General features: G+C 46.7%; 1 protein-coding gene across 1 annotated transcript in view; it reads right to left on the bottom strand.

Annotated features, from left to right (window-relative positions):
* exosc9 (exosome component 9) overlaps positions 1 to 16250 on the bottom strand; it is a 34061-nt gene extending 17811 nt beyond the window's left edge. The window contains exons 1-2 of the mRNA XM_084319003.1: positions 16118 to 16250; positions 15668 to 15762 (exon numbers count right to left, since the gene is read on the bottom strand). Of these exons, the coding sequence (XP_084175129.1) occupies positions 15668 to 15762; positions 16118 to 16183 (161 nt within the window). The 5' untranslated portion in view covers positions 16184 to 16250. The remainder of the gene's footprint in view (positions 1 to 15667; positions 15763 to 16117) is intronic.
* Positions 16251 to 16947: the final 697 nt, after the last annotated feature.

Here is a 16947-nt window from a genome sequence, read left to right as displayed (position 1 = left end):
TAAAAAAATTATAATAATAATTAATTATAATTAATTTTTTTTTTATCTCGAAGCTTCGAATTAAAATCGAATCTCGGCCCCGAAGCTTTGAATTACAAAAAAAAATCGAAGGTCAGCCCTAGTAATTTCATCTTTCCTTGTGACAATATTGTCACCCACTGTAACTGAGAATCGCAGGGTTTCCGTTAGAAAAAATTGTTGCCGGCCTCAGTGTCCGGTAGATTTCAATCTACCAGTCAAATGAGAGAAATTCCGGTCAGAGTTTATTGAGCTTAAAGACAATTGATAGGCAAAAGAATGACAACAAAACAAAAGAATGACATCATCAAGGCATGTAGATTTATAATATTTTTACTTAAAACTAGGCTACTTTTGCGTATAAAGTCATTATATTCCAAATAAAATAAGTCCCGAGACTCGTGCTGCTGCCGACTTTAAATCAAATAGGTGTCTGTGGGCAGTCGCCCGACATTAATAAACAACAGTCTGTTATAATCACATTTTTATGAGCTAACGAATTCCGTTATATTGGACATTTGTATTAATTATATCAAGCGAAGAACTGAGAAATTTGACAGAGAGAGACGGCAACATTATCGTGGGTTTGCGTGACGACTCTCTCTCTCTCCACCTCCCAATGACTTATTTGCGAGAGTATGGCGCTGCAGAGCAGCAGATTCAGCTGTTATTGGCTCTTTTCTGGGGACCGCACAACAGTGCCCCCCACCCAACATTGAATTGAAAATGGCTGAATTGGAGTACTGCTGGAGTACTGCATTGTGCTGCTGCTGCTCCGGCTCTGCAGCTTCACAAAAGTTCGCACACCCAGCACTAAGCTCTCGCTGACAACGTCGTTGTCATTATTAGAAGCAACGATGAAACAAATGTAATGATTGTTTCGTTCATCGCATAGGCTATTTAATTTTAGCCTATTTTAATACAATTCAAATAATCAAATTGTGCTTAGACTCAGGGAATTATTTTCACCGGACATTAAGACCGGAGAGATTAAATATGTCGGACTTCAACAGATTTTGCCGGTCAAATACCGGTAATTACCGGCTAACGGAAACGCTGATCCGTCGGTCTTGCCAAGTTTTTTATTTAAACCGAAGAGAATGGACTCTGTTTTACCCAGGTGTAATGATAGTTTGTTATCAGCGAGCCAGGTGCAGATCCTGCCTAGTTCAGAGCTGAGGTTTTTTTTTTTTTTTTTTTATCTACTTTTTCTCCCCATTTTCTATTTTTCTCGCATCCCAATTTCGTATTATCCAATTCTACCCTCCCCTGTCCTCCCACTGGTCGGCTGCAATGTGGACCAAGCCTTGCATCACGTGTCCCCTCCAGTACACGAGGAGGCAGCTGACTCATCTTTTCACCTGAACAGCGCAATCTCTCAGCGGCGAGGAGTAACACGTGGGAGGCTCACGCTACCCCCGTTGCTTTCCGATTCTGCTGTACAGGCGCACTAACCGACCTATAGGAGTTGCTGTCCAGAACGTCCGATCCCCACCCACCGGCTTTCCCACCCCCTAATACTGCCAATTGTATTAGTATGAACGACCAGCCAAGCCGGAAGCAACGCAGAGAGCTGGGCTCGAACCCAGCATCTCCTGCGTTAGTGGAGAGCGCCTTGCCCACTGTGCCACTTAGCCGCCCTAGCTGAGGGTTTTTTCAACCTGTAACTTGTTCTTGAGACCAGCAGGGCTGAGTCGTCCGCGAACAGGAACAAGTTGCAGTCACAAGCTGACGACATGTCATTTGCATAAATTAGGAACAGTAGCGGTCCTAGTATGCTTCCTTGTGGAACACCATAGCTCACTGTGAGGGGGGGGGGGGGATAGAGTACCGTTTACCTCCACCATCTGTTCACTCCCCTCCAGGTAGGATTGCATCCAGCTCACTGATAATACTATCAAAACCAATTGCTTTTAGCTTGTCAATCAGAATGGAGTGATTGACAGTGTCGAAGGCCTTTTGTAGGTCCAGCATGATCATGCCGCAGTATTTGCCCGCGTCCACCTCTTGTTTGATGTGGTCGTTCAAAATGTACTGCATGCACAGAGGTGAGAATGGCAGTCCATTCATCAGTGACTGACGGTCATACACGTTAAATGCACCAACAGTTGGTACAAACAAAACTCTTAAAACTATAAAAATGTTGGCGGTCAGGTGGCGTAGCGGAGATTGCGTTCGTCACCAACACCGGAGATGCTGGATTCGCCTGTTCGAATCCAGCTCCCGGCGTGTCACCAGCTTGGCTGGCCGTTCACACTAATACAATTGGCAGTATTAGAGGGTGGGAAAGCTGGCGGGGTGGGTCCGGGTTAGAGATGCACCGAATGGGAAATTCTTGGCCGAAACCGATACCGAAAATAGGAAACAGTTGGCCGAAAACCGAATGCCGAAAGGCCGAAAATGATTCATAGAATAGATTTTTTTTTACCAATGTTGTTCAGCTACCTGATTATAGAAAAATATATGATTATGGCTAAACTTAACTTAAATAATAAATAATCACTATTATGGGTCCATAAAACATTTATTCAGCACTTCTGAATGCATACAGTACATTAATTCCAAGTCAAGTGGCGGACATCTGTGCTCTACTGAGCGCACCTTTCTAGTCCGCAGATGAATGTGCTCTCTTGACTTTGGCACAGTAGACGCGCAACGTGTATTCTCGAGAATGATAATAATAATAATGCTCTTCAGATTATATTATCAACGACAGACAGCGACAATGTGAGAAACACAATCCCTCCCCTTTTAACACTTTCACTGCCACTCACGAGATATCTCGGGTTTCCGATAGTTATGTTGAAAGCCACTCACGAGATTTCTCTGAATTTTTTTTCTTTTTTTTTAGCGATCTGAAATCATATTGCATCACGCAAGCCTACCCTAGTATACCCGAGCGCCGCCGGCGATCAGATGTGGAAAAAAGCGCCCCCTATCGTCTCCCAGATGACATAAGGGATTTTGGAATGGACTCAATGAAAATGGATGGGGGAAAAAATCCTGTACTCCACATTTTCCAGTCCACTGATGCAGCCGGGGTTATCACAGTTCATTCTGGAGCCTCTGAGACCCGCGGAATCATGTACTGCACTGTACACACGTTGGATCCATACACATATCGATTTTTTCGAATGGTGATCAGGAATTGGAATATACCAGTTGGATACCATCTGATGTCAGGTAAGGAATCTATGTTATCAGTGTTAGGATAATCAGACTAATTTTGATGAAGATATAGGCTGTTTTGTGAAATGGGCTCTTTCGGAAATGAACACAGCGATTATCCGCGCGCGGCTCGAATGTGCTTGCGTGCACGTATAATATTGATCATCTAGCATTTATTTGAAAACGATTCATAAATAGGCAGACAAATATCAACGTTCTGGAATATTCCAGTAAAAGACTATTATCATAGAAGAATGAACTGTTTTTTACCTCAAAACGGGTGCTTTTCAAAATGCTCTCAAACGGAAATGAAGCAATAAAAAACCAATCTGCCTTGACAGCACTGACTGGAAAAGGATTCTTTGATAAGCGACGGGCAGATTAGACACATAGCCATAATTTAAAACATAGATTAGGTGATATTAAGCGTAACATTGGCGCCGATGGTGGCATTGAAGCGCTACCTCTGGCGCCACCTCGTGGCACTCAAAGTGTTAAGTTAACCGCGACGGGCATATAGTAAATAAGGATATAAAGTAGGGGTGGACGGTATAAACGGTATACGGTATAAACGGTATGAATTTGCTCTACGGTATGGATTTTGACTATACCGTGTAACCGGTAGTGCAGCTCTAAAATAGCAATGACGTCATGTAACCACAGCGCGACTATTTCACTCGCATTTGCCCCTAAAAATAGATAGAATTAGTCATAGATAATAGATATGTGCGAACTGGAAAAAGTTATTTAGGAGGCTTCGCGCAGTGGGCGTGCCAGCCCCTACCGCACGCATGTAAACACGGGTCTAGTAGTCTAGTGGGACGGGACACGGGAGCTGTCGGGACGGCGTCTCCCTGAGCTAACGTTAGCTTAGCTACCGTTACAAAATGACCCAGTCAACTATTCACTTTTAGTTTAATACATGATGGGGCATTGTCTAACCGAACGGTATCTAGTCGGCCAGCTACCGATAGCTCCTGACATCAACAAACGCTCCACAAAGTCTAGTACTAGAGACGTGTATGCTACCCGTTAGCTCACGTTAACGCAAGTTAGTTCACCGTTCAAAACAAAATGTCCCATTGAACTAAATAATTCACTGAGGCGTTGTATTAACGTTATATATGCAGTAGCTACAGATAGCTCCTGATATCAATGTCTTATAACACTGATTCGATGCGTATTCGAGCTGAGGGCTTGCTAACGTTATACCAATACAATAGGGTCCAGGTGCAGCGCCGGAGAATCCTGGCCGTAGCTCTGCTCGAGGCTACTCGAGTATAGGTCCAGGTGCAGCTCCGGAGAATCCTGGCCGTAGCTGGAGGCTACTAGAGTACACACAGACAGTGGAGCTTGTTGCGTGGTGGAGATGTCTCGCAGATAATACAAGTACAAGTCTAATTATATAATATATATATTTTATAAAAAAATAAAATTATATAAAATTAAAAAATAATTGATCAAAAACGATGATACCGTGATATATACCGTTACCGTCTATGCTTCAAATTATACCGTGATATAAATTTTAGACCATACCGTCCACCCCTAATATAAAGCATGTTAAAGGCGCATTTATTGGACGCGTTACGCGCTGAGGCATAACAAAAATATAGTTTGTTTCCGATTGCCGACCGACCCTGCCGATTTAGATGCGACCCAATATATTTTGTGACTTTTTAAAAAAAAATATAAAAAAAAAAAAAAAAAAATTTTGTTTTGTTTTTTGAATAAAGTTTCATAGAAATCTTAGTCAAACCTTTAGTGTTACAAAGGGTCAGATTAAACCGAATATATGTATTTATTGATTGATATATATTGCATAATATTTGTATATCGTTTGATATCCCTTGTGTATTCTTTGTATCAGGGCTTGGTTGGATAACGTCAAGTTCGACTTAGTTGATGTGAACCACCGCGCACCGGAGGATCTACACCGGTGAATGCAGACCCCCTTTCCGACTGGATTATTATTATTGCTTTGGACCAGGCTGTTAGAGCGGAGAAGAATCGTCTACACCCACTGCTGTGGGACCTGCCCGTGAGGAGCATCATTCGAGCCCGTCTCTATTGGAGAGGCTGACCGGCTTCCACCTGTGCTGCACGCATACTGGGATTACAGTCGCTGCCTTTCGTCTGCCGAGCAGGGAGTAATATACCGCCTCCAGGAGCCTATTGAGTCCCCGCTGACCCAGACTTTGCATTAGAGCATTGCCTCCCCCTGCTGGCTTACAACCGGTGGAACCCCCTACCAGTATCCCCTAGATATAATTCCTAATATTCAAGTTGTATTATTATCTCATGCGTAATATGTGAATGGACATTCATTATTGATTTGCCTACGCACATTCCTTTGCCTTACAAGTGCATTCAATTAAAGTATGTTATGTACCTTTTGCTGCAATAAATACTTAATTACCACTTTGTGTAGAACCGATTCATTGTGGGGAAGTGTTCTCATCATATACTCGTGTACGGTATGGCCAGTATAATGTACATAAGACGGTAGTGGTTTAATGATACCATACTTGATTAATACAGTCAGGGAATTGTACCCCTCAGTTACAATTGGTCCTTCGAGCCGGAGAGAATTAGCGTAATATTAATATAATATTAATATTGACATGGCCGATGATGAACACTCCACAAACGGTTCTCCTAAGCTAGATCGCCCAGAGCGCCGACGGCAGCCACCTCTTCACCTAGAGGACTACGTTGTCAGTCCAATACCTAGCTTTAAAAGGAAGTTAAATACGGATAAAGTAACTAAAGCGGATAGTAAAATTATGTCCAACCCTACCGACCAGGCTACCCCGCCAGTAGAGACCCTAGTGGGTTCTAACGTAACTGACCAAGCTCACGGGGGGGACCAGGAGGGACATGACATGACTTTACCCCCAGACAATGCCAACGGGACAGTCCCCGGAGAGCTCCAGGATAAAGAAAGCCCTCCCGGGACGGAACCCGACCCACCACAAGAAGAGACGCGCACCCAGGAGATGGATCTCCTCGGTACGCGACAGGAGAACGGATCTCCAACGAGTACTGCCGGGAGCCGATCGCCTCGACCGGCGTCTTCCCCCAGCGAGGCGGACAAGATGCTGGCACAGGCGAACGAGAGCGCCTTCACGCGCAACTCCAAGCGCAAGCCCTCCGTGAACGCGAACATTCTGCAACCGAGCGAGAGCGCTTCCAGGCGCAACAAAGGAGTGAAGACGACCGCATAAGACTGGAGACCAGACGCCTTCAGACGGAAGAGAACATTGAAAGAAGCCGCGCCGATGCACAGCACGCCGCCGCCAATGCACAGCGCGACGTCGCAAATGCACAGCTCCACGCCGCCCATGCCAGCGCCAATGCCCAGCGCGACGCTGCCCAGGCCAGCGCCAATGCGCAGCGCGACGCCGCCAATGCCCAGCGCGAAGCAGCGCGCGACGCAGCCCATGCCCAGCGCGAGGCAGAGCGCGACCGGCTGCAGGCGGAGCTGATGGACAAACTGGTTGCCATGGCGACACCCCCTCTCTCCGCACGGAGCTCCCGGAGATCGTCACGACAAGGGTCTAGGACGCATTCCCCTACCCGACCAAGCGACCCGGGACCCCGCCAACAGGAGGATCCTGTCCACGTCTCCGAACCCCCTCCCCGGCCGGTCCATACGAGACCCAGCAACCGGGAAGAACCGGACCACGCCGAGAGACTGAACCGAAGACTCCAGGACCTAGCAGAGGAAGAGGAGGAGGAGGAGGAGGAATGTCAAGCCGACCAGCAGCAACGTACTCTGGACCAGGAGGCCCAGTACAGCCCCGACCAGCAGCAACGTACTCTGGACCAGGAGGTCCAGTACAGCCCAGAAGTCAGCCCCGAGGCCCTGCGCTACAAACCCCCGACTCAACTCACGGGTGAGTTTGACGCACCGCCAGCCCCGAGGAACAGCACCTGGGTACCCGACCTTCGGTACCCACCAAGCACCAGCCCAAGACGACACGCAAGAGGAGACTCGCCTAGGAGGCCTCTCCCCCAACGCTCACCGATGTGCCAGTCATCCATGGCATCGTACCTTGGCACACCGACGTTCCCGGACTTCACACACGAGAACAGAGCACAGTACACAGAGCTACGAATGTGCTTAGAGACTATGCTGTCCGACGTACCAGATGAACCGTACAAGTATGCTATCCTACTCAAGCACCTGAAGGTGCCCAGAGCGCACAATATAGCGCTGGCATATTCCAGCTCTACTACCCCATACACCGCGGCTCTAGTAGCCCTCGACCAACGTTATGGACGCATATGGGACTATGTGATACAGGAGATAAGAGACATTGACCGTCTCCCCCCAGCCAGAGACAACAGAGCATTAGATGACCTCTCTATCAAGGTACAGTCCCTGGTAGGGATGCTGGGGTCCCAAAAGGAAAAGGGGATCTATGAACTGTACGCTAACTCTAATGTAGAGAGGATACTAGAGAAGCTCCCTCCCGCCCGACAAGAGCGTTTTCGGCGGCAGAGAGACTACCGCGACCCCAACGGTCCAGAGGCATCCCTCCTAGACCTATCTGAGTTCCTCGCCAGGGAGGTCAGTAGCCTACGACTCGACACGTTCGTATGGAGTGGACCAAGCCCAAGACTCGGACCTCGGGGATCAACGGATAACCGCCGGTTGGTGACCGTTATGCACCAAGCCGAATCAGTACCGCAGCACAAGAACCACCACACCCCCTCGACGAAAGAGGACCAGTGGAAGATTGAGTGCCAGTACTGTGAGGGAGAACATCGGCTGTACCAATGAGACACCTTCGGGAAGCTGACCACGGACGAGGTGAGTCAGTGGATCAAGGACCACCGCTGCTGCTTCCGCTGCGCGCGCAGCCACCTAGCAGCTGAGTGCCGCTTGAAGAAGAAGTGCAGCAGGTGCGGTGGCACCCACTTGGAGGTCCTGCATGACATCAACAGGCGTCAGCCAGGACAACAGAGTGGGCCCGTCGCGGTAATGTACCATGCCGAGGCGGTGGCACCAGCACCAAAGTTCCACCAGACCGCTCCCTGGTGTCCCGACTGCTACAGCAGACACTGGGAGTCACGGTGCGACTCGCACCATATAGATTCTATGTCACCACCAACAGGAGTGCTCCACATTGACCAGCATAGCGGGACCCCCCCCGAGTGCTCCTCAAAGTGGTCAGAGTGCTCCTGAGCTACGAGGACAAGGTCCTGGACACTTACGCCGTCCTGGACGATGGGTCTGAAAAGACTCTCCTCCTCGCTTCCGCAGCAGCCCAGTTGGGCCTGCGGGGTGTCAAAGATACCATGACCATACGCACCATCAGAAGGGACCAGAAGACCATAAAAGGTGAAAAGGTCTCCTTCAAGATAGCAGCGGTGGACCAGCCCGAGAAGCAGTATAGTATAACCAACGTCTTCACCAGCCACGATATAGGCTTGTCTCAGTACACCTACCCCATCCCACAGCTGATGGCCAAGTATGTGCACCTACGTCAACTACCTATACCGCTTATCGACGGCGCCACACCGACCCTGCTCATCGGCTCCGACCACGCGGACCTCATTCTCCCAATTGAGGCGGCCCACGTCGGACCCAAAGGATGCCCAGTCGCGGTTCAGACCCGACTGGGATGGACGCTCCAGGGCCCCCTCTACGGACTTGACAGTCAACCCACGTCTACACGCTGCCTACACACAAAGGCGAGCGACACCGGCCACTCCCTCGTACAGCAGAGGCTATTGACATTAAGCGAGAGGCCTGTGAGAGAACCGTGGGCACCAGAGGGAGTTCGGAACTCCACCCCCCTCAGCTGCGCTTCAGACGTAGCTGACCTCGAACCCAGCACCCCAAGCGACTCCTTGACGGGGCGGCCGGGACCGGCCCCTCCTCAGACGGGGTACAGAGCAAACAAGAGAAACAGACGGAGGAGGAGGAAGCACAGCCAAGCACAGATCAAAGCAGTCTCAGGCCCGCTTCCTCCTAAGCCCCCCTTCATCCCGTCCAGTCGTCATGACCATAGACCAGTCACTACCCCGAGCTGCGTGGCCGGCCGGCCGCGTAAGCAAAGTGACCACTGGTGCCGACGGAAAGGTCAGAGTGGCAGAAGTGCTCGGCCAAGGGCGGACATACAACCGACCCGTGGCGAGGCTGATAGAGTCGCCAAGGCTCCCCGACTCGCTTAATGACGACCATGACACCTGACTTTGTGAACTGCCTACCCTCACAACGGACATTGAGTAGTGGACAGTGCGGTTAATCTGTCTCTGCTTAGCTAATTAGGTGGGACTAATTAGGAGGCGGCTGTTACAAAGGGTCAGATTAAACCGAATATATGTATTTATTGATTGATATATATTGCATAATATTTGTATATCGTTTGATATCCCTTGTGTATTCTTTGTACATATACACGGAATATCCCTTTAACCTACTACAGACCATAATATTTCGTTCTCTTATTGGATGGCGTGCCACCAGCGCCAGTGTCTTACCCCCAGAGTCGAGTTCAAAGCTACCGTCAAGGCTTGTCTGTACATGCCCGGCTTTGCCCAGGACTACGAGACAGGAATAAGGCTGGCACTATGTTTGTTCCCCGTACATATAAATATGGCGCAGGTGAATACAGAAGTAGTTCAGTCCGCAGTCCGTTCAGTTCAGTCTTAGTAACAAGTGAAGCCTCACCCACTATGCAACGTGCGGTGAAGTAGGGCTCGTATTGCCCCAAGATAGAGTCTTGTTTTATCCTAATACGTTTGTTCAACGTATCGTTCGCTCCTTACTAGTAAGCCTTCATCACGAGTCAAAGACCAAGTGAAGTGAGCAACAGTGTGTCTAAATAGAGCACTTATAGCCGCGTGCGAATAGGATAGTAAAGTATCAGGGCTTGGTTGGATAACGTCAAGTTCGACTTAGTTGATGTGAACCACCGCGCACCGGAGGATCTACACCGGTGAATGCAGACCCCCTTTCCGACTGGATTATTATTATTGCTTTGGACCAGGCTGTTAGAGCGGAGAAGAATCGTCTACACCCACTGCTGTGGGACCTGCCTGTGAGGAGCATCATTCGAGCCCGTCTCTATTGGAGAGGCTGACCGGCTTCCACCTGTGCTGCACGCATACTGGGATTACAGTCGCTGCCTTTCGTCTGCCGAGCAGGGAGTAATATACCGCCTCCAGGAGCCTATTGAGTCCCCGCTGTATCGGAAATGCCGCCGATACTGCCTAAAATGCTGGTATCGGTATCGGCGAGTACACGTAAATTCTAGCCTCCGATCCCATGATGTAATTTATCTCCTGCCGAGTCCTGCGGAGAGTGAGGATTATAAAATGAACATGTTTTAAAGTGTGATGCTGTGTCATTTTAACAGCAGATACACTTTCTTAAATTCCATTGTCCCCGACAGTGCGGTGTGACTGGGAGCTCGGACGGGATGTGTTTTGCTGGTGTTATGATAGCATTAGCTGGAAAGATAGCTAGTTGGAACAACATCCGCTTTAACGTTACATCAAATCAGATGATCGCCTGTCCTTTCTCCAGGACCTAACACTGTCCGTGACCGTCTATCAACAATAATGCACCCACGGTGAATTGTATTTAAGTTAAGTAGCTACTGACTAGCGTTAGCTGACTATTACTAACGTTATCAAATGTCAATGCGGGAAGACGAGCTAGGTCAGTTAGCTTAGCTTGATAACGTTACCGTGTCTAAAGTTGGTGCTATTTATAATCCAGCAATAATGGCTGCAGACCTGCAAGCAAAGTACAGCAAGTGCCAAAGGATAAGAGTCTGAGGCGGAGTTTCAAAAGAGAATGTTGAATATTTATTTTGCATCAAAAATCACAACATGAACGTTCTATCTGCCACTAGCTTACAGACTGAATAGGGTATATCTGCAGAGCCACGGAGTAGCGAGTGCAACACCGTTTAATGTCCGTGTGGATCATTGGAGTAGGGTATATCTGCAGTGCTGCAGCCCATACTCATTGATTAATGATACTAATACAAATCTATACAATCACCTGTTGTTGAATAAATACCATTACTTTCCAGTTATTACTAAAAACAGTATAACAGTATCGGTAAAAAAAAAAAAAGTATTTATATAATTTTTTATTTTTTTTGTATGCACTGGTATCGGATAAATATCGGTATCGGCCGATACCCAAAGCTTAGGTATCGGAATCGGATCGGAAAGGGAAAAATGGTATCGGAACATCTCTACTTTGCATTAGAGCATTGCTCCCCCTGCTGGCTTACAACCGGTGGAACCCCCTACCAGTATCCCCTAGATATAATTCCTAATATTCAAGTTGTATTATTATCTCATGCGTAATATGAGAATGGACATTCATTATTGATTTGCCTACGCACATTCCTTTGCCTTACAAGTGCATTCAATTAAAGTATGTTATGTACCTTTTGCTGCAATAAATACTTAATTACCACTTTGTGTAGAACCGATTCATTGTGGGGAAGTGTTCTCATCATATACTCGTGTACGGTATGGCCAGTATAATGTACATAAGACGGTAGTGGTTTAATGATACCATACTTGATTAATACAGTCAGGGAATTGTACCCCTCAGTTACATTTAGTATTATGGATATTAAACATGCTGGCAGAGTACATGCATCCATGTTGTTGTGAATTAAATAAAGAAATTCCCTATCCATAGTCGCCGTGGGAAAGAATAAAATAAAAAAATTAAATAAAATAAATTCCCTACCTACCCATGCCTTAACACTTTGGGTGCCATGGGTTAAATTCATTATCAACCGTAGGTTGCCGGCTCTATTTGTCTATAGAGAAAGTCCCCTTCTTTGCAGGGCTATAACTTTTTAAATTCTATTGCTACATTGCCATTATTAGGGCCCATTCAAAGTCCTATATGTATTGTTCATTGTGTAGCAACGTTAAACTTTTTCATTCACATATTCATAGTAAAGTATGGTCTAATGTATAAGTATGTTTTCATCTCTTTCTGCAGCTTTCTCCAGAACGTGATCTATAGCCCCAAATACATTATATTGATGATGCAATACAGTTTTATGGCAATCAGTGCGATATAAAAAATTCCAACTAGACTTCTAGAAGTTACTACACGACATCTGATGTTGACCGGATGGGCTAGGGGGCGTTTATAATTCCGTGGGCAGCGTTATACCAATCATCTAATGTGGGTCAAATGTTGATAATAGCAGTTAGTATCGAAGACGGTAATTTTACACGCTAAAACTCACCCCAGTCTCCGCGCGCCGTTGGGCGATCATCGTAGAGTAGAAATTTTACCATTATGGGATGTCGATTTACCCGGTCCATCTCCAGCTTGTATAATGGTATATACGTCCAAATCATGTTGTTTATCGAGTTATTGGCAATCGATCGCTATGTAGTGTGTCGAGATCGAGTCCCGGGACCTATAGCGAGTGCCCGGAAGTAATATGGCAGACCAGCACAATCTCTACGGCACTTCCTGTTAAGCGATTGCGCCGATCGGCCACCAGATGGCGCTCCTGAACCGCCAGAGAGCTCAGTGGGTCCTCCTGGTGGATCTCAGGCCAGCGGAGGGGAAATATGAATCCGATCCCATATTTTTGAAATATTGATATTAAAGACGCTGTAAAGCGTCCTCGGCAACTTGAGCATGGCCGGGAATGACGCTTTTAAGCGTTTTCCGGCAGTCAAAGTGTTAATGACAACCAACAGGAAACAAACAATATTTTTTTTTATGCGTAAGTTTACATAGAAACAGCGCGACACATAGAAACAGCGCGCATGCAATGACTGAAGCCACGTTTTGATGACATCATCACAACAACACGCGTTAGGTTACAGGTTGTTTCTGTTTCGGTGATATATTTTCGGTGAAAAAACTCTTCTCGGCCGAAAGCCGAAAGGCCATTTTTGGTCATTTTCGGCCGAAAACTTTCGGTGGCCGAAATTTCTGTGCATCCCTAGTCCGGGTCGTTGTAAACAGCGACTCCTACAGTTCGGTCGGGGCGCCTGCTCAGCGCGGATAGGATCTAAGGGGGGTAGTGTGATCCTTCCACACGTTACACCCTCTCAGTGAGAGTCCGTGCTGCCAGGTGAAAAGAAGCGGTTGATTGGCTAGACGTGTGTCGGAGGAAGCGCGTGATGGCCTCCACTCTCCCAGACCGACTGTGGGGGGTAAGTGCGCAGCGACCAGGGAGGGGATTGGGAATTGGCATAACGACTAAACATTGGGACGGGAGAAAATCGGAGGAAAAAGGAGGGGGAAAAAGATCAATAATAAAAAATAAAAAATAAATATAAAAATTAACTAAATTAAGCACAGTCTCGACGGAGAACACAGAGAGGCAGCCGGTAGCAGCGCCATTTTGTACTGTGTGTTGTTGGGCGGGGCTTCCCGTAAAACCCGGTAGTAGTCAGTTTGTGCTGTTTATTTTTACAAGCAGTGAGGACTCGACAGCGTTTGCATTTCTGTGTTCCGTGTTGTGGGTTAGGGTTAAAAATAAACAGCACAAACTGACTACTTCCGGGTTTTACGGGAAGCCCCGCCCAACAACACACAGTACAAGCCCCGACGCACAGTCACACAGTACACCCCTCACAGAGTAACACCCCTGCACAAAAAGGGCAGCAAATTAGACCCAGGCAACTACCGCCCTGTTTCTATCCTTACATCCATCACGAAAGTCATGGAAAAAATAGTATACGAACAGGTCAAAAAGTACCTCGTGGAAAAAAAATCTAATCTACGAATTCCAATCTGGTTTCAGAACATCCCACTCCACTGACACATGCCTTCTCTATTTGAACGACCACATCAAACAAGAGGTGGACGCGGGCAAATACTGCGGCATGGTCATGCTGGACCTACAAAAGGCCTTCGACACTGTCAATCACACCATTCTGATTGACAAGCTAAAAGCAATTGGTTTTGATAGTCTATCAGTGAGCTGGATACAATCCTACCTGGAGGGGAGAGAACAGATGGTGGAGGTAAACGGTACCCTATCCCGCCCCTCACAGTGAGCTGTGGTGTTCCACAAGGAAGCATACTAGGACCGCTACTATTCCTAATTTATGCAAATGACATGTCGTCAGCTTGTGACTGCAACTTGTTCCTGTTTGCGGACGACTCAGCCCTGCTGGTCTCTGACAAGAACAGGTTGAAAAAGCCCTCAGCTCGGAACTAGGCAAAATCTGCATATGGCTCGCCGACAACAAACTATCATTACACATGGGCAAAACAGAGTCCATTCTCTTCGGTTCAAATAACAAACTCAGCAAGACCGACGGCTTCTCAGTTACAGTGGGTGACAATATTGTCACAAGGAAAGATGAAATTACCTACCTGGGTTCCATCCTAGAGGCTAATCTTTCCTGTGACAAAATGGCATCCAATGTAATAAAAAAAAAAGGTCAACCAACGAACTCGATTCTTGTACCGGATCTCCTCTCTGGTAAACAAGAATACCCTGAAGACTCTGGCAGGAGCACTCATTCAAGGGTACTACGACTATGCTTGCACCTCATGGTACCAAAGCACCTCAAAGGCACTAAAAAACAAATTACAAACATCTCAAAACAAACTAGTCAGACTACTGCTTGACCTGACTCCTAGAACCCACCTCACCCCTGCCCACTTTGACTACCTAGGATGGCTTAGAGTAGACGACAGAGTACAGCAACTTGCAATGGGCCTGGTCTACAAGATACACTACACAACCAAGGTACCCATGTACATGTCAGAATACTTCCCAAAGGTCAGTGAATACCACGATCACAACACCAGAGGGAGCTCCACAAATCATATTAAACCCAGATTCGGCTCAAACAAGGGACTAAACACGTTTCGCAATTATGCCACATCAATGTGGAACGCCCTACCCAAAGCTGTAAAGGAATGTGAATCACTACCCACCTTCAAAAACACTCTCAAAAAACACCTACGGGAGACTGCAATTCGAAACTGGCCCCTACGAATGTCCTAACCCAGTTGTACAGTAAATGACCAAGTATGGCTTTGTCAGTATTCCAATGTACAGTGTCCCCCACCCCCCCGCCCCCCTCCAATGTACAGCCCCCCACCCACCCAACCTCCTCCAATGTACAGTTTCTACGTCAAATGTATATACACTCTTTTTCTGGACACTTTTTGTATCACAAACAGTACTGTATTTGCAAATCTGGTATGTCAAAAATGTATAGATGTAGCAGTACTGTCTATCTGTATGTTGTGTATGTCATATATGTTATGATGAATTGAAAATGGGGGACCCTGATGTAAACAAGACGAAAGTCTTTCTCTGGTCTGCATCCCCTTAACAATTGTATGTATTGAGCTGTACTGTACCCATTCTGCAATCTGTTAATAAACTTTTCTATCAATCAATCAAGCCCTCACACACAGTACAAGCCCCGACGCCCCGCCCAGACGTATGGGGTTGCGGCACTGCAGATATACCCTACTCAGGCAGACACTCACCTCGTCTTTCCCAGATCAACAAAGCAGCATCCATAGTCAGTCCCAAACGAGATCTTTATGCTTCTATAGTCATAGGTCTGCCGTCCATCTAGACGCTGGAAAACAAGTATGAGTGACTTTAAAGAATCTGTAATGCCGTCAGACAGCAACCTCTAGGCAAAAGAGTCCAGCTTGTGATTGCACCTTGTTTACAAAATTATTTCGTTTTTTGGTCTGATGTGTGGGTTGGAGTTTAGTAACGTATTAAATGTGTGGTGTGTTGGAGTCTGATGTGTGGGTTGGAGTTGAGTGGCTATATAATTGACCAATATATTGATATATCAATATACTATCAATCAAGTATTGTGTTGGTGAGATACAGTTCTGGCCTGGCCTCACAGGATCCTCAAATGAACGATAAGAAGAAGAAGAAAATGCAACAAACAAATGTATGTTCATTCGCCAGCCTACCTTTTTCTCTTCGATAGCTTTTAGCAAGAACTCACGCTCACAGTTAGACAGAGGTGTATCTTTCATTCTTTACCCTATAATCTAACGTTATTTGACTCTACTCCATGTGTCCACCGTCAATATTCTATGAACTGTGCCCCGGAAGAGCATCACTCGTACCCAATTAAAATACTCCATAAATATAATATGCCACCACTGGCTAGAGTTACAGATGGTGATATAAAACGGATGTTGTCGGTAGCGTATTTGTGTTATTACAAACAAGAGGTATTTGTGTGCTCGTATAGTAACTGTGAATCAAACGATAACAACTAACAAAACAGAACTCTTATTTTGAAATGTGGGTACAGGGAGATGTTCGCGCGGTCACTCGCGCATGCCCAGTTTCATGATTCGCTTCGCATAGACGCGTAATTTTTTTCGTAGCCGTATTGTGCGGAGACGCGCTCTGATTGGCCACTTCATGTGACATGTGCGCCTAATCGTGTGACGCCTGTTTCTACACCGGTTAAGCTTAGGCTCTTCGAAGTTGGAGAGTTTGTGAGCAGGGCGATAGAAATGGAAATGGGCAAAGACACAGCTCGTCACGCGATTGGGCGCACATGTCAGTGGCCAATCAGAGAGTTTGATTGATTGATTGAAAAGTGTATTAACAGATTGCAGAATGGGTAGAGTACAGTACAGCTCAATACATACATTGTTAAGGGGATGCAGACCAGAGAAAGACTTTCGTCTTGTTTACATCAGGGTCCCCCATTTTCAATTAATCATAACATATATGACATACATGACATACAGATAGACAGTACTGCTACATCTATACATTTATG

Source organism: Notolepis coatsorum (assembly GCF_963971535.1).
Source record: "Notolepis coatsorum genome assembly, chromosome: 7".
NCBI classification, from domain to species: domain Eukaryota; kingdom Metazoa; phylum Chordata; class Actinopteri; order Aulopiformes; family Paralepididae; genus Notolepis; species Notolepis coatsorum.
Note: the sequence above shows the minus strand (reverse complement) of the source record. Positions and strands in the feature narration are given on the sequence as shown.